The 23,607-nt window shown below is 42.1% G+C and overlaps 1 protein-coding gene across 2 annotated transcripts in view; it reads right to left on the reverse strand.

Annotated features, from left to right (window-relative positions):
* Positions 1-18,367, reverse strand: part of pamr1b (peptidase domain containing associated with muscle regeneration 1b) — a 36,568-nt gene extending 18,201 nt beyond the window's left edge. The window contains exons 1-2 of one of the 2 annotated variants that reach the window (XM_084059896.1): positions 18,153-18,367; positions 4,872-5,048 (exon numbers count right to left, since the gene is read on the reverse strand). In XM_084059896.1, coding sequence (XP_083916022.1) covers positions 4,872-5,048; positions 18,153-18,312 — 337 coding nt within the window. In that variant the 5' untranslated portion in view covers positions 18,313-18,367. The remainder of the gene's footprint in view (positions 1-4,871; positions 5,049-18,152) is intronic. The other variant, XM_084059897.1, reaches the window with a different exon arrangement.
* Positions 18,368-23,607: the final 5,240 nt, after the last annotated feature.

Below are 23,607 nucleotides of genomic sequence, written 5' to 3' on the forward strand. Positions count from 1 at the left end.
AATCGGTTGGTGTGCATTTGCACACTGCTTCTCTGTGGTGGATCTCCTCTGTGCACGCACAAATCTTTTTGAGACTGACCTGACGGTGGGCGTAGACGAACGTCGTCATTGGCTGATAAATCTGATTGACAGGGTCATCAGCCAATCAGATGGGTTCACTTTCAGCCAATCTAACGTCTCCTTCCCTTTCAACCCGGAAGTACATGCTCTCTCTCTGTGTTGCCATGTCTGCTTATTATAAGCGACGTTGTGCTTGTTTTTCTATGGTGTCTTTCTATGAAGACACATTGTGAGCTTGTAGATTTCAAGTTGGATGCAGCTCAAAGTGAACATTCCTCAGGTATCTAGTTTGTTGCCATACAACCTTCCTAGACCGTGTTATTAAAGAAAAACGGGCTACAATGTTTTGGCCATTATCTCTGGAACAGAAGGTCCAATCTGCCCAGTTCAAAGCTTGTTGGGTGCGTGACTTTGAGGACATTAAGCACACAATGTTACATTTTCAGATTTTTTGTATTTCTTATAATTTTAGGCTATATTTCAGTATGGTTTATGATATTGTGTTTGTCATTATAGCCATATTTGTAATGTTTGTCCTGTTTTCCCACCTTCTTGGATTAAATATTCTAAAATCATCAGTTTGAGAGACCATCCTTAATCAGCCGGGGTTGCTTACAGGACAGGTACAGCGGCAACACTATATAGAAAGTTATGATCAACCCATGGTCACTCTTTGTATGTATTCTACATGGTTTCAGTGCAGGTACGTTTGTTTTCATCCCCTTTTTTCATTTAACTTTGTCATGACTTTTCAGACAGAGCTAAAGTTACCTTAATACTATTCAATGCATTGCACAGCAACACAACAATGCTAAGCCTTCAGTCTTCAGAGCAGCTAATCATAATGGACATGAACTGACCTAATATTTAACTAATATACATCATTGTTCATGGCTATTTAGCCTAATTGTTGGTCCATATTTGAGGTCTTTAAAGGATACATGACAAAGCATTATTAACCAAAAGGTGATTTAGTAGGTGGTGGTAATATATAATAAATATATGGTAATATATTTGGTTACATATATCTAACAATATTAAAAATATTTAATATTACATTAATTATTATTATTATTATAATACATATAATAATTATTACAATACATATTATATTATTATAAACACAATTATTACCATAATATATGGTAATATATTAATATGGTAATATAATAAATCATTTAAACATTTTTTTAAAGTTAAAAAATGAAAACAAGTATTTTTTTTTTTTTTTTAAAGTGTGTTCTAATTATTATTCTTAATTATTCTATTATAGCTAGATAACATCATTATCCATTGCCTTCATTATAGGAAATGTAAAGAGTGAATTTTAACATTTTTATAATAGAAAACGAGATATATTGAAAAATGAAACCCTAGCCCTAACCCAACATAATATTAAAAGGTGTTTACATGGATATGAATTAAGTCAGCTATGAGGTGGGAGGAAAAAAATAATTATAATTTGAGGTCCATATCATAATGACACACAGACTGTATTCTGCAGCTCCTTGTAGGCTTCTAGGCTTCTTTATAATAGAAAAAAACAAAAAGAAGCATTGGCTGGCAAACTTTTCATCTTTTGTCTCACCCCATTCCCTGCATTCTGAACCTGTGTACATTCCTGTGTAAAAGAGGCTATCTCCAGGATCTAGGATACTATTGTCGGTGTTCACTCTCCATTCCGACATCTCACCACTCCGACTAGTGGCTTCCGCGTGCGGTTAGGGTTAGGGTTAGGGTTAGGTATAGGGTTCGTCAACGTCGGAAAGGCGACATGTCGGAAAGGAGAAATGCACCCCCGATTGTCAGAGCATACATTTGACAAATGCCATTACTTCACACTCTTTTGCTGTATATTGAAAATAACCCTGAAGTTAGATATGTTTGTGTTGTTGCCTCCAAAGAAATGCATTCATTCAATAGTATGAAATGGTTATCAACTCTTTATGCTATAAAGAGTTGATAATCGCCTCACAGCTAGAAGGTCCTGCGTTCGATTCCCGCCGGGGACGCTGTGGGCGCTGGGGGCGTGTCTTCTCCTCCGCGTCATCAGCGCCCATACCCTTCCTTAGTGGGGTTGGCGAAAGGGCCTACTCTGTGTGGAGTTTGCATGTTCTCCCCGTGTCTCCTAGGGTAGTTAATACCCTCACAAAAACACGTAGTAATCCTGGTGGGGGGAGTGTAGTGCCCAGGATCACTTAGCAAATTGGCACCGGGTGAAAAAAAAAGGGTTACAAAAATCGAGGGATACAAATTATAAAAAAGAGTTGATAATTAATAAAGGACATTAAAGTTAATGTCCTTTATGATTAAAATATGATTAGCTGCTCTGAAGACTGGCTTAGCATTGCTGTGTTACTGTGCTGTGCATTGATTAGCATTAAGGTAACTTTAAGTCATGACAAAGTTAAATGAAAAAAGGGAATTAAAACAAACGTACCTGTACTGAAACCATGTAGAATACATAAAGATGTGACCATGGGTTGATCATAATTTTCTATATATTTTTTCAATAAGTGTTGCCGCTGTACCTGTCCTGTAAGAAACCCTGGCTGATTAAGGATGGTCTCTCAAACTGATGATTTTAGAATATTTAATCCAAGAACCACTGTAAGAACTATAGGTGGGAAACCAGAAAAAAGGACAAACATTACAAATGTAACTGCCCCTCAGCTTGGTAAGTATGATAATGATGAGACAGTGGAGTTTCAAACAGATGCTGGTTTATTCCTGAAGCACCGTGAAAACTATAGGAAAATAAGACTGCATGGTATGTCAAGTCTACAGTATCACAAAATGCAATAAAGTAATTCAACAAACAGTTGACCAAAAATAAGCTTGAACATGACAATAAACAAATAACGTACTTCTTAACGGTACAAAAAAGCCATCTTGGGACACTAAACAACATTAGACATGAAATTAACCCTTGTAAACAAAGGCTATGCCTTAGGAAGACATAATACATCTGTTGCATTCATCATGAGTTACATTAGAGCAGTAAAAAAAACGGTCTTTTTAACTGAAAGTATAAACTATAGCTTACAAACCTAATTCCGGGGTTGTTAAAACATGAAGTAAAACGTATACACTATTTATCTCCCCTGTGGATGTACATTTTTCAGAACTCTCGCGAGATTCCCACAATGTGACTATGTATTGACTGAATGTACAGAAAAAATGGGGAAACACTGCCACCCAGTGGACCTTTTTGTAAACCACACATAGGCCTACACAACTCAAAACGTAGCAATAAAACACAACAATAAAAAACAACTATCAATCAATAAAGATGAACAACTATAACTGTATAGCCAGTATCAAAAACCCTTTGGTTGGTGGTCATTTACAACAAATATGACAACAAACACAATTTATCATAAACCATACTGAAATATAGCCTAAAGCTATAAAAAAAATACAAAACCCTGAAAAATCAGAAAATGTAACATTGTGTGCTTAATGTCCTCAAAGTCACGCACCCAACACGCTTTGAACTGAGCAGATTGGACCTTCTGTTCCAGAGATAATGGCCAAAACAGTTTTGGCCATTGTCGTTTTGTCGTTTTTCTTTAATAACACGGGCTAGGAAGGCCGTATGGCAACAAACTAGATACCTGAGGAATGTTCACTTTGAGCTGCATCCAACTTGAAATCTATAAGCTCACAATGTGTCTTCATAGAAAGACATCATAGAAAAACAAGCACAAAGTCGCTTATAATAAGCAGACATGGCAACACAGAGAGAGAGCATGTACTTCCGGGTTGAAAGGGAAGGAGACGTTAGATTGGCTGAAAGTGAACTCATCTGATTGGCTGATGACCCTGTCAATCAGATTCATCAGCCAATGATTACGTTCGTCTACGCCCCCAGTCTCAATAAGCGTCAGGTCAGTCTCAAAAAGATTTGTGAATGCACAGAGGAGATCCACCACAGAGAAGCAGTGTGTAAATGCACACCAATCGATTTGTGTTGTAGTTAATTCAATGTGCATTGGTAAATTGAGTGTTTTGGAGATAAATAGAGAATTATATTTGTGAAGCAGAGCATCTGGAATGTGACTTTAAAATACAAACTGTGAATTTTAAACTGTGGATTTCAAACACAAAATATAAATGTGACTTTAATACACAAACTGTGGATTTAAAGCTGTAGATTTGAAACACAAAACACAAACGTGACTTTAATACACAGACTGTGGATTTAAAGCTGTGGACTTGAAACACGAACACGAACTTGAAACACGAACGCACGAAACACGAAAGCTGTGGACTTGAAACACGAACGTGGACTTGAAACACGAACACAAACACGAAACACATGCAAACCAGAACTTGTGCATTCAAAAATCAAATGTGTGAATACAAACCAAGACTTGTGCATTTACTCATTATGAGACTGTTCTGACTCCATAGTCCTGGTAGTGAAGTCTAGTAGTAGTCTAATAATTAGTTTGTTTTGAAAGGTCTGTAGTTTTGATTTTATAGTGACATTGAGGTGTACCATGAGGTGCATGCATAGTCAAAATGACACTGGATGAGGGCTCCAGCTAGGGTCCTCAGTGCACTCTTATTGATAAACGAGGAGATTCTGCACATATTGTTCTTAATCCATTAAAACCGGGAATACATCTGTGTAACCACTTAAACCATTATTTTATGCTTTGGATTTGTGCAAATCTTTGAATATATATTTTTCAAGCAAACATTTTAAACTCAAATTTCCATTTCCATTTACGCATGACGTTGCCCATTACCATGGTCACATAGAAGTACACTACATTGCTGACTGCAGTATGTCTTAGTCTTACCTGGGTGGATAATGCAGGGGTCACATTCATTGATGGCATTGCGACAGCAGGGCACAGCGTAGCCAACAGGGGTCCCCTGGATGGGGCATTTACAGCGGATGACATCGTACTCACAGCAGCCCCTACACATGACATTCCACTCAGGTCCCGGGCAGTGATTATACAAATACCTGTAGTCTGGAAAAGAGATGCAGTTCAGTGACTGAAACCCAAACTGTGGAAAATTCTGTCAAAAAATGTGAACAACTTTAAGAACAGTGTACTTGGCAAACTGGACTCAACTGGGAAATGCTGTTTATAGATACGTGGAAGATGATTTAGGAGCAAAGGAGCAAAGAAAGGCGCAAACACAAATGCCGCAGTAGAATTTTTGGAGTATCCAGAGTTATTCAGAGTTAATATTGTGGATTTTACTGCATAAGCAGCCGTGGAAGGATTCAGGTCTGTTGTTGTCAAGTCTGCGTTTAGGCTATTCTGTTAGAGCCTACAGTACCCTTTCGGCCATGCTGATGCGAAAGCCCAATTTATACTTTGTTGTACGACTCTTGCTTGCCAAACTACATGCGTAGCATTTTCCATTTGAAAATCAGTTATTTTCAGCGCATGACACGGCTGTACGACGTCATCCATGCACACGACAATGTATAAATTTGTCTGCAAGTCTCCATTCCCCTGTCTGTGTTTATTTCTTCAGCTGCAGTTCTTTTGTTTAGGAGATAAGCTAACCTCCCCTGTCAGCAGATCTGACAGGGGATACTGTGGGTTTTCCCGAAAATTGCATTACATCAGTCAAGATAATCGCAACATAACACACGGGTTAAATGATTGGCTTGGAAAACCGAAACAAGTCATTAATCAGAAACTGTTTTATACAGACGGCGACCTTCTCCGCCTCTGTCAAGATTTGACCCAATAAATCAGAGTTTTATCAGGTCAGAGAAGCAGCAATTTGTGGACTTTTCAGACTGAGTGGTCATGGTTATGTAAGAGTGAAGTTAAAAGCTGACACAGAGACAAGTGGAAATTCCACTGAGGTGGATGCGGAAGGAAAGAGGTTCAAACTGCAGTCTGCAGTTTGAAACTTGGCACTGATGTTGTTGATGTGTTCTCCAGACCTTCTAGCACTGCAGTGTTAAGCTCCTCTTCTCCAGTCATTGTTTAAGATGGGAGGCTTAGTCCCTGTAGGGAGGTCCGGGGGCATCCTCCCCCGTAAGACAACCTTCTGAATTTCATGCATTATTAAATACATGAATCTGAAGCGCTCTGGGCGTAACTACTGGAGATACTCAAAACTTACTTTTTGTGGAGGAAAACTATTGTCATTTTTTTAAGTTATTGTCTGGTAAATAGGTTTAACTTTCTCCCCAGCTAGTCGAACGTAGACTGTATCTTACCTTTATTATTCATCTTAAATGATTGTATTAGTCTATGTTCGTACTTAGCAGCCTATTATAAGACTGTATGGCACTAAGTGATCATGTGCCGAAAAGGTTGCCCGCCCCTGATTTTAAGTTTGCCTGTATGGCCTGGATTCCTGCCGAATGACGGGCAAGAAGCTGCTGGTGTGAGTGATGGATCAGTGTACACAGTGGGAGCAAACCAGGGCGAGTCGAGACAGAGACGCTAGTGCTCCTGTCTTCAGACTAAATACCACATCACCCATAATCCCTATATAATGGGCATCATGTTTGTTTCACTCTTTGCTGAATAATATATGGGAATGGATTTTCTTAAAGAAATTACACATGGAGGGTAAGAGATTTTGTGCAATTTATCTGAGACCCTTAAGAACCCCTCTCCCGATGCCATTGCTCTTCACCTCTTATCTACGCTTCTGTCCTGTCATTTGTAGGCCTAGTTGATACTCCCCCACCTGACAACCTGCAGTAAACACACATATATACATACGATACATACATACATACATACATACATACATACATACATACATATACACAGTCAATTACTGGTGTTAATCGTGTTTTTAACACAATGAGTGCTCAGTCAGTAGAGCACTCACCTTTTGACCGCAAGGTCCAAGTCTGAAATACACAGACAGACACACACGCATGCGCACGCATGCATGCATGCTTGCAATACCAGAGCATGCATGCTTACAAAAATAAGAACTTTGGCACTGATCAGTACAGCAGGTTGCGAGATTAGCTGTGCCCGGACAAACACACAGACCGACCGCCTCCTACAAAGCCACACCGTAAAAATGTCGCTCCGTGTGTGCACACTATACAGCTACTGTCTGAGCCTGATGAATCATGGAGTGGCTGCCGACAGTCAACAGGAGGGGGACGTACAGATGTCCGGGATTGGTATGAAACGTCCCTCCCAAGGAGACACACATCTCCTTGGCCTTCTAACAATTATGAAATCATAAATCACATTTCTCTCCTGCCAGAGTCTGGTCTTTTACTTCACTGCTTCAGCGAAGCATGTGCTTTGACATCAATCAAACAGAATGTAGGTTGCAACACGGTACTGAATGTCACACAAGGTCAAATTTATGGGCGTTTTATAAGGACAGGCTTCATCCCCAGCAATGCAGCATTGTAATACTGTCATAACATAAAATTACATCATTATATTATTATTATATTATAAAAACAATAACAGTACTGTAATAATACAATGAAAAATCCAGATGTGAAAAATGTGGTGGGGCACCTGAACAGCCCCTGCCAGTTTGAATGGGCATGACACCACTGTATCTCACAAAATTAGTCAAACTAATTATTTCATAGATCATACCTCAAAAAGTCACCCCCTTACCTATTGTATTGGTTTAGTCCAAAAGTTGCACTACAGAAGGTATGCATGCACACTTAGGAGATTTGGCTACATCTTTTCTCATCAATTCCTTTTTCAAACATGTGAAGAACCTAACCCTAACCTCAACACCAAATACAATTAGTTATACACACTTAATTGCAATATAGGCATAGTTTACTTTGCAAAAATGTTGGATAATGGCTAGTACCAGCTATTGCTAGTAGCCATCCCTCAATCCGGTTGTTTAGCCTTCTGGCTCGCTAGCTAGTTACGTGTGCAGGCTATTTAATTCCGCCAGGGAGCGCTTGTTTTGGTTCAATCAATGTCCTGTATGTGTATGTATTCAAATGTATGTATTGAAAGATTTGTTCCCTCTTTCATATATCCATTTCAGACCAATCAAGGGATGATGATGATCAGGCAGTTAAAGATGGTGATTTGTGTGAAGCAGGTAAATACTGTTTATTAAAATGATTTTATAAAACAAATTGGAGCAATTGGCACTATATGAAGAATTTCATTGAGTTAATTAAGATTTTCCCTCATCCTTCCAGATTGACAGAGAAGTTCTTCAAGTAATTACTTTTGCACAGATTTTTACACGTTTTATTGGTTGACGTTTTTTGGGCCAATAAATTTCTCTTAGCCGCCAGCTCATATTGTCTCCCTACTTTTTGGCAGCCTTTGAGCCAGCCGGGAACAGTTACAGGTTATATGTAGGCCTACTCAGACTAAAGTGGTGATGATGGATATATCAAGGAGGTTGAGCAGCAAAATAATTTACTGCTGCTTAGTCTGAGCTTGTGTTGACAGTGAAGCAGACACAACTGCTACTGTATGTGATGTCAGCACCGTCTCATCTGTACTCGTGCTGCTTCCTATATGCAAATGTATGCCCCTTAAAATGTCTGGGTGGGTAGAAGTGTGTGAGTAAATGAGTGTAATTTTCAATAACCATAACAGCACAAGTAAATGACATGAAAATCTCAATAAATATACCTAACCCAAATGTGAGATTATGGAGCTTTTATGGACATTTAAAAGAATCCCCCAAAGTCTTTGAATCCCTTTGTGCTTAGACATCAATCACAAATGTAGGTTGCAACACAATATGTCACAAGGTCAAATGGCCTTGAGGTTTGGAACAAAGGGGTTCCACCGCGCCTAAAGCCGAATTCAGGCTGGTCCGGTGCAGTATGAAGAAGGAAGGCACGTACTGGCTCAAACTCGGACAATTAAAGCCTTTTCTATAACAGAGTGCAGGCAAATAACGTGACGTTTCGATGTCAATATCAATATCTTCATCAGGTCATTCGACGATCTGATGAAGATGTATTGACATCAAAACGACACGTTATTTGCCTGCACCCTGTTATTAAAAAAGCTTTAATTGTCCTTCGGCCCTGAAGTTTTGTTATATTGACATTCTAGTCGGACCTCAAGGTTATTTACTTTTTTTATGGCTCGCGGCTTTTGAAGCTACTCACTCTGCACTTTGCTAGCCATCCGGTTTAGAGAGGATACAGAAAAGGCCAGTCTCGCCAGTCGTGTTACGCGCTGGAAAAGAAATAGATATACCAAACGAAGTACTCCAATAAGTATTTGAAGAAACGTGTATATACAGAGTGTATCATTGGATCATGTCTGTTCTCAGTTATTCAAGCTAGTTTACTAGTTGTTCAAAAATACTCAAAGGCAGGGGAGCTTTATAAGGGGATTACCCATTGATGTCCATTGTTGTCAATAATTGTCCTGCTGTGTGCGAGACCTCAGGCAATATAGTTCAATTCCAATGGAATTCTATTGGACCACATTTCGCGTGCGACCACCAGCCCCTTGCACAATATCCTTGTTTTCATTCTAATTCCTAGTAATTCTTGTATGTACTGTATGTGGTATGAGCTCACATACAGTCCCTTCAGCTTTCGTCACCTATTGTTTTCTTTTCTTTTTCTGGTTAGGGTTAGGCTTTTGCCTTTTGTTTGTTTGTCTTTTCGTGAGCCAGAGTTATGGTGCTGATTGGTATTTTTCTGGATTTTCCCAGGCAAAGTGTGAGAACCACAAGCATCCTTGGAATGGATGCATTCGTGTGAAACGCGTGTGGCAAAGAACCAGAGGCAGCAACATCGTGGGTATAAAACACATAGGCACGTTATAACAAGAACACATACCCCCACAGAGAGAAACAACAGATATTTCTTAACATAATTAAATCAGCAAAACAATAAACTAGTCTATGGTTATGACATTTAACAATAATATAGTCAGTTTGGCTTCTGAGGGTATTGTGAAATGGAAAAAAATTGAAGTGATGTACAGTATACACTACAGTATGCTGGCTTCCTTCAGTTTTATGGTATGGCTCTCACTCTCCAACACTACATGTTGGAAGCAACTACATTGTGCGTGCGTGTTCACCAAGTTGTACCAACCAGTCAAACCGTGACTGGTTGGTACAGTATGTGCTTGGGGAAAAAGTTTTAATTTGGAGCTACCAGATTTGTAAAAAATAGGCACCACTACACTGATCTACCAGATTACAAGGCAGCACTAGCTCGCTATATTAGCCAGGATGATAACTCTATACTGTATATTCAAAGATGGCTGTCAATATTGTTTGGTTTTAGACGCTGCTGGCTCTCCGCTTTCGCTGACAGTGACGCCAAGCTGAGTGGCAAGTTGCCACGTATGCGCGTCCTGTGTAAGTCAGTGCTATCATTGGTCGATTTCACCAACTCTTCATGAGGTGAATAGCATTTCCGTTAAAGAACAACATTGCATGGCATCCAGATTAACAGCCAACGACAGACACTTGGGATCTGAGCAGTTGAGACTGGGGATTGAGAGGTGCTGACACAATCTTCCCGGCTTGCTGGACAGCTTTACTGCTCCTTAACTGAAGCTTGTATAGCAAGCTGTCCTGACAGCCTGTGTGACCTGATTTATAGGGCATAAACTTGAAAGGGTCAATAGGCTTTATGAGCTGGCCTGGCAGGGTCATTACACTGATCACCACACCATGTCTTGACAGAGAAATGATATCCTGTGGACTCCTGCCTCTGGCTGCATTCAGACAATATTGTTCAAAACAGCAACTCTTTGTATTGTCCCGATTTATAGTAGGACTACTTCATGGCTTTCACAGGTTTAATCTCTATGCTTTGTATTGTTCAACATCAACCAGATGTAAATAAACACAACCAGCAGTGGTTTCACTGTTTACATACTGGGAAATGGATTCAGTTTACTTTGGAGCCCTGCAGATAAGACTGTTGTTCCCTCAAAACCATGACCCATTGGTTTCTCTTTGGACTCAGGCTGGAATGCATCTCCCCCCCAAACACACACACACACACACACACACACACACACACACACACACACACACACACACACACACACACACACACACACACACACACACACACACACACAGCACACACTCGCCCACCCCGTAATTAGAACTGGGATCATTTCTACATATTAACCGTGTTCTAGCTTTACGCCTAATGGTCAGAGCTTACGAGATACGCATAGTTCCCCCTGATCGCACATGTGTGCCATTAACCAGGTCCACACCTGCAAAGAACACGGGTAGAATCGCAATAGGGTTCATTTTACAAGAGCAACTGTGTAGCAAGGTGTGAACAGGTGTGGGGGTGTGCACGTGTGTGAAATTGCATGTCAGTGAGAAATCGAGCAAGGGAGCAATAGAGCGAGTGAGGAGATGAAGTGAGAAGTGAGCGGGTGTTTTGATTGAATACTTTATTAACTGTTTGCAAATTTTACGGTTTACAATAATTGTTAAAAGGATAACACAAAAAGCCCTAGGGGCTTGTTTCCATTGTGGTCCTGTGTATTCAATTCATTAAGATGTGCATGTGCATACACATAGGCTACCAGGTGTTTATGTGTGTTTTGGCACTAAGCTTTTTAAAGATTATGACATGTTCTCTGGAATGCAGTTTTGGCATTTATATCCTTTAATTAAACTTTTTATGTGAACACTGTGGCGTAATTGTTACCGTATTATCATTCTTCATTAAGTCTTGCTCCTCAGGCATGTGAAATGAGGTACAGGAAAGTTAGTGTTTAGATTGTCTCACCTGATTTATTTAAGTCTTGTCTCTTAACTCCAGTGCGTTTGACAACAGTCCCAGAAAGAAAAATCCCACCTTGAACTAGCTCAACTTCAAGGTGTTTACTGTCACATGCAATACACCGGGCAGAAACATTGTAGACGGTACAACTTCTAGCTTCCTCAACTGTGCAGAATGAAATAACTAACGGTAACTGTATACAGTAGTCACAGCCACAAAATACATTATTTGGGTCAACCTCTGCTTAACATAATTTGGCCATACATTACTGTATGTATACAACTCAGTCTGTTATGCATCAGTCCTGACTTTCATAACAAGGTCTGTATTCTTCCCTCACCACGCACAGTAGCCTTTGTTTGAGAGGTACAGTACCATGTTGGCACTAAGCCACAGATGAATGATGAAACAGTGAATTAAAAAAAGCCACAAAGCCTCGTCTTTTTTTTCTTTCTCCCCGTAGATCCTTGTGGATACTTCTGCGGGTGGTGTGGCTTTTCTTGGTTTCATGTCATTGATATCTGCGTTTTTTGCTCCAGATGTTGTTTTCCTAGCTGTACTTGAAATGAAACTAGCCATAATCCAGCGTTCTGGACAGACACCCCTCCCTACCTTCACCTAGTAGGGACTCCTCTGTAGCTCACATCACTTCCCGAGCTCTCGCCCCCTCGCAGGCTTCAGGGCCATGTTTCAGCAGGCAAGCGTCTCCTGCACATCTTTGATGCTGGGGCCAGATACTGACGTCATTGTTACTGGTGGGAGAGAATCGGTCATGGAGCCTCACCCACTTCCCTCCAGGGTTCAGGAGATTTCTGTCAACCCGCTGGCCCGCTGTTCACACAAAGCCGTCGCTGACCTCTTCCAAGAACAAGCCAAGAACAAGCCATAAACTTGCATAAGGATTGCTCCGTTTTCTTCTTTTACATTTTCGCTCTCTCTGTACTTAATGTGCTACACAAACAAATACACTTTCCCAGGTTATATATTACGGGTGACGGCTAGATCAAACATTGAAATGTGCTGCATGTGCTGAACGTGACCCTAGCAGCAGTGCAGGTTTACCCATAAACCCATATCAGCACATCGGACATGTTGGCCAAACATAGGTACTGCAGCTTATTACGGCCGGGGCCAGGCACATGAATGAGCTAAAACGATTTCGACCAATGGGCTCGACTCAGGAGCTTGCGCACAGAGGTGACACTACTGCGCAGGCGAGATGACGCGCAGAGTGACGCAAAACGCGTCACTTAGGCCCCAAATAGGCCCCGTCCGTCACATTCCCCAACCCGGAAGAAGGGGTGAAAAGGGCGTATGCGCTGGGTGAGCAACTCCATACAAGTGGATGGGTGGGGATTTCCGGTGCCCTCTATTTTTTTAGCCGTGAGCTGAAAGCGCTGCGGCTCTACAGACAGCCTCAGACATCGTCACTCGCGACACGACATGTTTTCGACATGTTTTCGGGACACCTATTTGTCTATTGGCTGTCCTGGCTGTCCTTCACTACTTTACAGCCAATGGGGAGACACTACTTTAAAGCCCATGGACGGCCAATGGACGGCCGTCATTCACAGCACCCGCCTCCCCTCGCAGCACCCCCCCCCCCCCTCCGTCTCCATCTGTCCCTCTCCCAAGTCCCTCTCTCTCTCTCTCTCACACACACACACACACACACACGCGCGCGCACGCTCTCTTTCTCTCTCTCTCTCTCTCTCTCTCTCTCTCTCTCTCTCTCTCACACACACACACCAGCTCCAGCGAAAAGTTTGTGGTTGCTTTGTTGATGTGTTAGCAACATGCTATGCTAACCGTAATAGTGAGAGGACAGAGTGAGAGGCTGAGAGTCATAAAGTCATTAAGTCATAAAAAGTCGGCCAGCGGAGAATCTTCTAATCATCTGTGACTTACAACAGCCGCAGGGCTTCAGTGTTGATTTAACTCTGAGGAGCAGTGGAAGTACTCAAATGTTTTACTTGAGTAAAAGTATTAATACTGCAATGTAGAAGTACTCTGTTACAAGTAAAAGTCCGCAATTCAAAATTTACATGAGTAAAAGTACAAAAGTGTTGGTATCCAAATGTATTTAAAGTACCAAAAGTAAAAGTACACAAATGTTTGAAAATAGCAGATCTACAAGCTCACAACGTGTCGCGATGCGACACTTTGTGAGCTTGTAGATCAGCTATTTTCAAATAGCCTTGGTATAAAATAGGGCTAAAGTGGTTAATGTATGTTTTATAATGTAATAATTTATATCTGCAAAGTAACTAGTAACTCACGTTTTCAAATAATTGTAGTGGAGCAAAAGTACAATATTTGCCTCTGAGATGTAGTGGAGTAGAAGTACAAGTACTGAAAACTGGAAATACCACAGTAAAGTGAAAAATACCTCAAAATTGTACTTAAATACAGTACTTGAGTACATGTAGTTACTTTACACCACTGATGACATCCCTGTCTAAGACAAGTCCCAGAGTATTCCTAAAACTGTATATATCTGTAGGCTATTTTTATTTAGTTATTATTGTCCATTTTATTTTGCTTAATATTTTCTTTTCTTCATTATATCAATTATATGTAGAACCATCTGTGGTACAAGTTCCAACAACATTTCGCTGCTTGTATCTTTATGAGTCAGTAACAAATAAAGCTTCTTGAATTCTGCACAATCCTAATGTTGTAATTCACTGCAGAAGGACTTGTTTTGTACCACAATAGGTAGCCTAGTCCTATACCGGTTACTTATTTTTATTTTAATGTTAAGACATTTATGCTTGAATGACAGTGATTAGGCCATAACATGTTACAGCACTATACAAAAACAAGACATGACAAAGTCATAATATAGCCGCAAAATGTCATATTGAGGTATGCCATTTTTGGCAGAGTTCTTCTACATTGCAGTATTGATACTTTAACTTGAGTAGTTGGGGGGGGGGGGACACACAATACAGCTGCTAATAATATGAATGTCAAATAATATTCAAAAGGACATATATATTTTTTTTTAAGTTTTTTTTTTTTTTTTAATGTTTTTTCAAAAAGTTTTTTTTTTTTCATTTTTTTTTTTAATTTCAATTTCTCAACGGCAGATTGGGGCAAAAAAAGCCTGCCGCTCGCGGCTAAATTATGACTTTAGTCATTTCTTGTTAACTCTATGGTTCACATCTACAATAACCCTTGACCAGCCCCAGGTTAGTATCTGCAGAGCCATTCTGTCTTGTGGGCCTCAGAGGTTCAATTTAACTCCGATTTCACATCAAAGCGCTATCATAACTGCAGCTGTGCATACAAACTGCTCCCTTTCACTGCTCAGATGCAGGATATTGTCAGCATGAGTAAATGAGTGTCTGCCTGTCTCGCTGCGCACCAATCCCACAGCTCGGGTATTTAAACTCTGAACAAGGACACGCTGAGCCACAAATAGAATTTGGAAGGTTTGAACTGAGCAGAATGAGAAGATAGACGGTTGGAGATGAGCCCAACATGCTGGCTTGGTGTTTTACGTTGGAGGCATTTATGCTTTCTTCCCCTGGGGGCCTGTCACCTTGGTTAAACCTCCTCGCATTCTGCAGCTGATGGCTCTGTTTATTGTCTGAGGAAGTGATCATGCCGGGCTGTGCGTTCAGCAGCATATCGCAAATATAGAATCCCCTTTGTCTTACATGAGTGACGCAGTACCGCTTGGTGATCTGCCACTGAATTAACCGTTTCCTCAAAGCTAAAGTTGTTTATACTGTACTGTATGACACAAAAACTTACCTTGGAAAAGTAGATCATTTTATAGCTTCTGTTGTGTGGCTGTGTTATATGTGGGTGAGAGAGAAGGTGATAGAGAGAGAAAGGGAGAGATTCCTTTCGCCCACTGCCCACAGCAGCTGTCTGGTATTTTGAGACTGGGGCGATTTAGCTGTCATGGAACGGGAAACTCCCTGGGGATATCTGTAGACATTGTGTATGTAAGTGGTGTGATGCTAAACATAGAGCTCGATGGTCAGCCTACACTTTGAACAACGTCCTGTCCAATACAGTAGGAAACCTCAAACCCAACGAAATACCTCATTACGACTTTCTCCACCTTGGAAAATGTGTGTGTGTGTGTGTGTGTGTGTGTGTGTGTGTGTGTGTGTGTGTGTGTGTGTGTGTGTGTGTGTGTGCGCTGAATAAGTATATGAAATGTAGGTCAGTCTGAAATATGTACATTTGCTTTCAGCATTTGGCCCCTCGTCTTGGAATTAAGTTTCCCTGTTAAGAAAGATGCAAATGCTCACTCACAGTCAGACAACTTTTGCCTTCTTTTAAAAACGTCCCTGACTATTTCTTCTCCTTCAATTGCCTTCATGCACACGTGCAGTGCCGTGCACGCACATGCACACGTGCGCACGCACGCACACACACACACACACACGCACACACACACACACACACACACACACACACACACACACACACACACACACACACACACACACACACACACACACACACACACACACACCTCCGAACTCTTCTTCTAAACTTGGTCTTTGGGTCTAACTCCTCACAGACTCATTAGCTCCAGTAAGGTCCCTTGGGTGCTTAGTTAAACACAATATAAGAAGACATTTGCCGGAGAGTCGGAAATGTGTCAGAAGACCAGATGGCCTCTTGAGATTTTTTGGGAGAATCCACTGCAGGACGGAATGTTGAAGCAGCCCCTTGCAAGCGAAACCAAACCTTGCATAGATTGGGATCCCTCAGGTATTACTGCAAACCCTGTGCATTTAACTCTGAGAGCGTAAAATCATGCACTCACAGACGCAGATGCAAAAATAAGACACGTGTAGTACACGCATGCAACAACACACACCACATGTAATTTCCTCGCATTAGAAAGTATACGTACCTCTATTCTCCTTCATAAAAACAAAGACTAAACCATTATCATCCATGTTTGCAAAGTGTTGCTCAACAGAAAGCATCCAACATCACCTGATTATAAATATGATTATGCAACAAGTACCTCTGAAAAATTAATATGCCTCAAATTACCCAATACAGTAATTGTACTTCAGTACTGGATAAATAGTTAAATGTGCCAGAGCATTCTTTGCCAGAAGGTTTTACACATGTGAAATTTAACACAGTTTTACTCTCTGCCCCAGTCCCATGTAAAGATTAGGGATGTCCGATTTTATCGGCCTCCCGATATTATCGGCCGATATTAGCATAAAAATTGATATCGGGAAAATATCGGTATCGGTTTTTGAAAAAAAAAAAAATGTTTTTTTTTTTTTTTTTTTTTTTTGCTTTATAAATAAGTTACAGGAGTTTTTACTGTATATGGTGTGTGTGATATGAAATTTGAGCTTACCCTAATCACAATAATCCCCGCATATATCGGTATCGGTTGATATCGGTATCGGTAATTAAGAGTTGGACAATATCGGTATATCGGTTATCGGTAAAAAAGCCAATATCGGACAACCCTAGTAAAGATCCTTCCGCTGTATCACAAGCCGAAGGTATTACTTCATTACTTTATTGCACAAGTTTCTCGTATCTATTTCCAAAAGATGTGTTGGTGAATCGGAGACAGAGGGCAGGGGCTTGAATAGGATCCGTGGAGACAGCGTCTGCTATACACATTACCACTGCACAGCATGATTAACTCAAATATATGACTCATGTCCTCCTGCAGCAGTTCAAGTGCAAACCCAAGGCAAACAGGCAGATGCCTCAGAGAAGATCTCATCCACAACACCCTTTAAGGCTTTCATCAGAAGGTTCAACTCAATAACCACCAGCTGCATAGTCTGTAACAGCATACAAGTCTAAAAGCTCAGTCCGCCCGCTCTATCTCATGGAATTTGCATCTTTGTTTGGCATCCAAATTACCACGTTTTTTTGTTTTTCTTTGGGTAACAGGTATTTGCTTTGAACTGAGCAAAGAATACAACATAAGTTTTATTTCTCACAGGATTAACTGTGTAGGCGGGGAAGTTCCCAAACCCTTTTTTTTAAACTGGAAAATGAACAGACGTAAACAACACAGCCGGCCAAAACAACACAGAAACCAATCTCCTACTCTGTATCTCATAACGGTGATTGTTGAGACTAGAAGCACACAAACTCAGTGCTGTTGTTCTTATTAAAAAGCTTACATCTCTCTTTCTCTCTCTCTATCTCTTTCTCTCTCTCTCCCTCTCTCTCTAACTGTGGGTCGTCTTTACGAGCACGCATGCCTCTCTGCTCATGAGAAGGGGAGAGGTGATGGAGAGAGTGCTGATGCTGGCTTTTTGAGAACAAAGGAGGCAACAGACAAAGAGGCTGCGAGCAAAGCAGAGATAAAGGGAAAGGCAAAGAGAGAGGAGGCAAAGTGTTGCAGGGGACTTTGCACTCAGTGAGTCTCTCTTACCGTAGGGCCAGGATGTCCCTTGGGGCAGGGAAACGAGGAAGAAGAGGGAGATGAAGAGGTGCCAGCCCTGCCTCCCGGGGGTCGATCTGCCGGTACCGGTGAGCGAGCGGGTCCCCCCGTGGGCTCGCCCCAGCTGCAGTCCCCACTCCGCAGACAGCATGCTGCAGCCTGGAACTCTGTTTACGTTCTGAACTCAGCTGACATCACCTTCTCTCTCTCTCTCTCAGTCCTTCCCAACCCCCCTCCCTCCCTGTCTTTCCTTCTCTCTCACTTTTTTCCTCACGTATCTCTCTCTCTCTCTCTCTCTCTCTCTCTCTCTCTCTCTCTTCCCTTTGGCTTCAGGTTACAGTCCAGCCTCATGAGGAGTTCCACTTGGAGTGGTCTCCCTGTAACTCTGCTAACTTTGCTCCACTGCACAGAGTGAAAGACGTCACTGCTCCTGAATGAAACCAGGTTCCAACTTTGTGTGTGTGTGTGTGTGTGTGTGTGTGTGTGTGTGTGTGTGTGTGTGTGTGTGTGTGTGTGTGTGTGTGTGTGTGTGTGTGTGTGTGTGTGTGTGTGTGTGTGTGTGTGTCATTATCCTCACGCACAGCTGTAAAAAGTGTAAACAGCGGTAGAGACACACACACACACACACACACACACACACACTCATGAAAACAGAGGAATGCATGTACAGTCTGGGGGGTGGGCAGGTAGACACTGAACATGTTTTGGAAACAAATTAGACATTCAACTTTACAGTAACAACAAAGAATATGTGCTTGAGTGCCTCACACATTTTACGGAATTTGATGAGGTGGTGGAACAAGATTGAAAAACAAGCATCTGGTTACTTTCAAACTTTCATCACAAATGCAAAACAAGTGAGGATGATCTTTACCTGTCCTAAAATGGCCTGTGATCCCTTTGAGGGTTTTTAAATTTCATCTGACTGTAGCCCTGGAATTAATTTGATTATTGTTCTTTCCCAAAGGGACCCCACACTGCATGCAAGAACTAACAGGCAGCATAGATCAAAGATGCAGAGTAAAGGACTCAAATATCGCTGGCTGTTTCCAAAAACAACAGGATTTAGATAGCTGTATATGGGCAGCGTTCCACTATGCGTGTGCACGTGTTGCTGAGAAGTGGAGAGTGAATAAAGGAGAGACACTGTCAAGCAAGGAGTAGAGAAAATAGAGGATCAAACACAAGGAGAGTGATGGAGTCAGTGGGTAATAGAAGTAAAAGTAAGCCCCACTAGCTGCACCCAACCAGACCGAAGTGGCTGGAATCGACCTATGTTGCCAGCCCAAGGGCCACTACACACTGCACAACAACATTTGTTCCGATTATGCTCTCGCCAACCTTTTTTGGCGCCCGCTGACAAAACCCCCGATCTGACGCTAGAGGTTTTGCTCGCTGTGTGTGAAAGGCTCTGCGAGACGATCTGGCCGTGAGAATAGGGCTCGGCGATGCCTTCCCGAGCACTTCTAGATATCTAGCACGTTTGATATTTGGCTCTGTCACCGACTGGACATCATACTGTATGAATGGGGTTGCGATCACTCCGTGAGGAGATCCGTATTACAGCCAATAAGAGCACAGTACCGGGAGGGTTGCTGGACCCGGCCGCACCGCTCCTGCCCGCAACAAAAAATGTCTTGCCAATAAAGGCCTTTGCAGACAGGGTGCGATTTTTCGCACGGAAAAAAACGACAATATGATTTTTTAAATGAACACATGGTTCTCAATGACTTCATGCACACCGGCTCCGAATTTACCGTGCGGCGAAACTGATTGACTAATCGCACCCTGTCTGCAAAGGCCTTTAGTCCCGCATAGTACCGCAATATTACTGTCCAGTCCTGTATAAGCCTGCAATGTTTCCATTGAGACCCTAAAACATTACAAAACAGGATGAGAGAGTGGGCGAGCGTGTGCTGGGGGGGGGCTGTTTATTTGAGAGGAATTGCACACAGAGAGATCTGACGGTCGTCCCGAAATATACAATTTGAATCCTGCGCCATAATCTGACATCACGCCAGTGTGACGCGCCATGTCGGTTGTTGTAATCTCACGACAGCATGACATCACATCCTACCTATAAATAGGTAGGATGCACCAGTTCGACGGCTTCCATCCTCAACACAACCCACGCCGACGACCCTTTACACAAATAAACTGCTAACTTCATCTCCTGCGATTTCAACTATCTTTTCACATTGTACACCACTGCACACTCCCCACAGGTCTGCCATACCAGGTCTGAGTAATCACAAAGTGGGTTTTGGTCATTGGAGAGGTGATGCACGTCACCTCTTTCTGAAGTGGGTACTTTCAAAGCCTGCCGTGGATTTAGGAGAGCACAAAACTCTCTCTCACACTGTGAGGTGCCTGTAAGGTGGCACTGCAAAGTGAACGACGCGTCACGCTAGACGTTCGGGCCGCGTAGCGGCCCGAACTTCTAGTATATATATACAATTTGAATCCTGCGCCATGTCGGTTGTCAGTATGTACGTACGTTGTATGTGGCCAGTGTGACGTAATCTGACATCACGCCAGTGTGACGTAATCTGACATCACGATGAGACGGTATATGACATCACATCCTACCTATAAATTCTAGGATGCCGTCAGATCGCACCAGTTCGACGGCTTCCATAGTGGGTTTTGGTCATTGGAGAGGTGATGCACGTCACCTCTTTCTGAAGTGGGTACTTTCAAAGCCTGCCGTGGATTTAGGAGAGCACAAAACTCTCTCTCACACTGTGAGGTGCCTGTAAGGTGGCACTGCAAAGTGAGGCCCGAACTTCTAGTCTATATATACAATTTGAATCCTGCGCCATGTCAGTTGTCAGTATGTACGTACGTTGTATGTGGCCAGTGTGACGTCATATGACATCACGGTCGTGACATCACGATGAGACACGCCAGTGTGACGTAATCTCACGACAGCATGACATCACATCCTACCTATAAATAGGTAGGATGCACCAGTTCGACGGCTTCCATCCTCAACACAACCCACGCCGACGACCCTTTACACAAATAAACTGCTAACTTCATCTCCTGCGATTTCAACTATCTTTTCACATTGTACACCACTGCACACTCCCCACAGGTCTGCCATACCAGGTCTGAGTAATCACAAAGTGGGTTTTGGTCATTGGAGAGGTGATGCACGTCACCTCTTTCTGAAGTGGGTACTTTCAAAGCCTGCCGTGGATTTAGGAGAGCACAAAACTCTCTCTCACACTGTGAGGTGCCTGTAAGGTGGCACTGCAAAGTGAACGACGCGTCACGCTAGACGTTCGGGCCGCGTAGCCTAGTATATATATACAATTTGAATCCTGCGCCATGTCGGTTGTCAGTATGTATGTACGTTGTATGTGGCCAGTGTGACGTAATCTGACATCACGCCAGTCTGACGTAATCTGACATCACGATGAGACGGTCGTCCCGAATATGGACACAACGCCAGTGTGACGTAATCTCACGACAGCATGACATCACATCCTACCTATAAATTCTAGGATGCCGTCAGATCGCACCAGTTCGACGGCTTCCATAGTGGGTTTTGGTCATTGGAGAGGTGATGCACGTCACCTCTTTCTGAAGTGGGTACTTTCAAAGCCTGCCGTGGATTTAGGAGAGCACAAAACTCTCTCTCACACTGTGAGGTGCCTGTAAGGTGGCACTGCAAAGTGAACGACGCGTCACGCTAGACGTTCGGGCCGCGTAGCGACCCGAACTTCTAGTAAGCATACAAAGGACACAGACAGACAGACATATACAGAAATCTCCATATATGGGCATAAAAGGGACACTGCATAACCAGGTGGGGCATGCATTCCCAACTTGCATCGTTCCCGACTTGCATCTTGCAGTTTCACAAAATACAGACACAAAAATGTTATGTATTGTTATTCATTTAGGGTTTGCTAGTTGACTTAAATCTGTTGTTGTTGACAATGAAAAGTCAGGACTCCCATTTCACCCATTTTTCATGATATAAAATACGATTCCCATTGATTAGGTTGGGTAACTTGTGAAAATAGATGAGTTGAAGTGGTATTTGTGTGATCAAAAATACATTAGAGGAGAATTTGAAGAGAAGACGGAAACGCTTTTTAGACATAACGGTGCACAGTTCAATGTACCTTTTTATACAGCCTGTCGATTCAGCTCTGTGAATACCTCTGGTGCCAGCTCAAAGGCACCACGAAAATTACCCCCATTCTGTACCTTTTATATGAACAGCTACGCGGAATGATGGCGCAACATTCTCAGCTTTAACAGGCTGTGTAAAAGGTGCTACAGACCGTCTCACTGCTGTTTTCTTACCACCTTTCACCACCTTCATACTGTTTGTCCGGATGCTTAATAGTTTATTATGTGGAACCCAAGGCCCAAGAGAGAGAGAGACATGGAAACTAGAGAGAGAGAGAGAGAAAGAGAGAGAGAGAGAGAGAGAGAGAGAGAGAGAGAGAGAGAGAGAGAGAGAGAGAGAGAGAGATGGAAACTGGAGAGAGAGAGAGAGAGAGAGAGAGAGACATGGAAACTGGAGAAAGAGAGAGAGAGAAAGAGAGAGAAACGGAATAGATTGGAGAGAGACAGAGAGACATGGGAACGGAATAGATTGAAGAGAGAGAGAGAGAGAGAGAGAGAGAGAGACATGGAAACGGAATAGATTGAATAGAGAGAGAGAGAGAGAGAGAGAGAGAGAGAGAGAGCCATGGAAACGGAATAGATTGAAGAGAGACATGGAAACGGAATAGATTGATGAGAGCGAGAGATGGAAACAGAATGGATTGATTGGACATCTCAACCTATTGCCATTAACAGAAATCGAACTCTCAACCTTCGGACTAATAGGCTGCAACACTACCTATAGTGCTATAGCTTTGTCCAGGCTGAAGTTGTCTGTTGAAGATCATAAACTCTTGCCTTCTGTCATGAACCAAGCCAACACTAAGATCACTCGTTCGTACTTTGCTCCATGCCTTCTTTAACATTTTTGGTAGTTCACATCAGCAAGTAATTAGTGCACACAGAAACTGGAATACCTTGGAAGTGTGAGTCATGGAATTACCTGGAAACGCTTAATTAACACTTATTGTCTCGTCTTTTCTTATTAAACGAAACAAGATCCGAAAGTAATGTCCAGATACTAACAGATACACTAGAGAGGGCTTAATAAAGGCACCCTCATCCATGTCATTGTTCTGTTCAAATCTTCCTGGAAAAATACAAAAGAAGTTCCACAGAACAGTAACAATGACAGTAAACCCTTCCTGAGGTTAGCTTTATTTTCATGTTTCATTTCCCATGAAATTCTGTGTTAATCAGAACAGGAAATTTACTGAGAATGCAGAAACAGGAGGTTTCCATTGCATTTGCAGCCACACGATTCAGTCATTTCAGTCAGGGGCTTGCTGTAATGTTTTATGACAGTTTAATGTAAATTTCA

The sequence above is a fragment of the Gymnoscopelus microlampas genome (assembly GCF_963454915.1).
Source record: "Gymnoscopelus microlampas genome assembly, chromosome: 6".
NCBI lineage: Eukaryota > Metazoa > Chordata > Actinopteri > Myctophiformes > Myctophidae > Gymnoscopelus > Gymnoscopelus microlampas.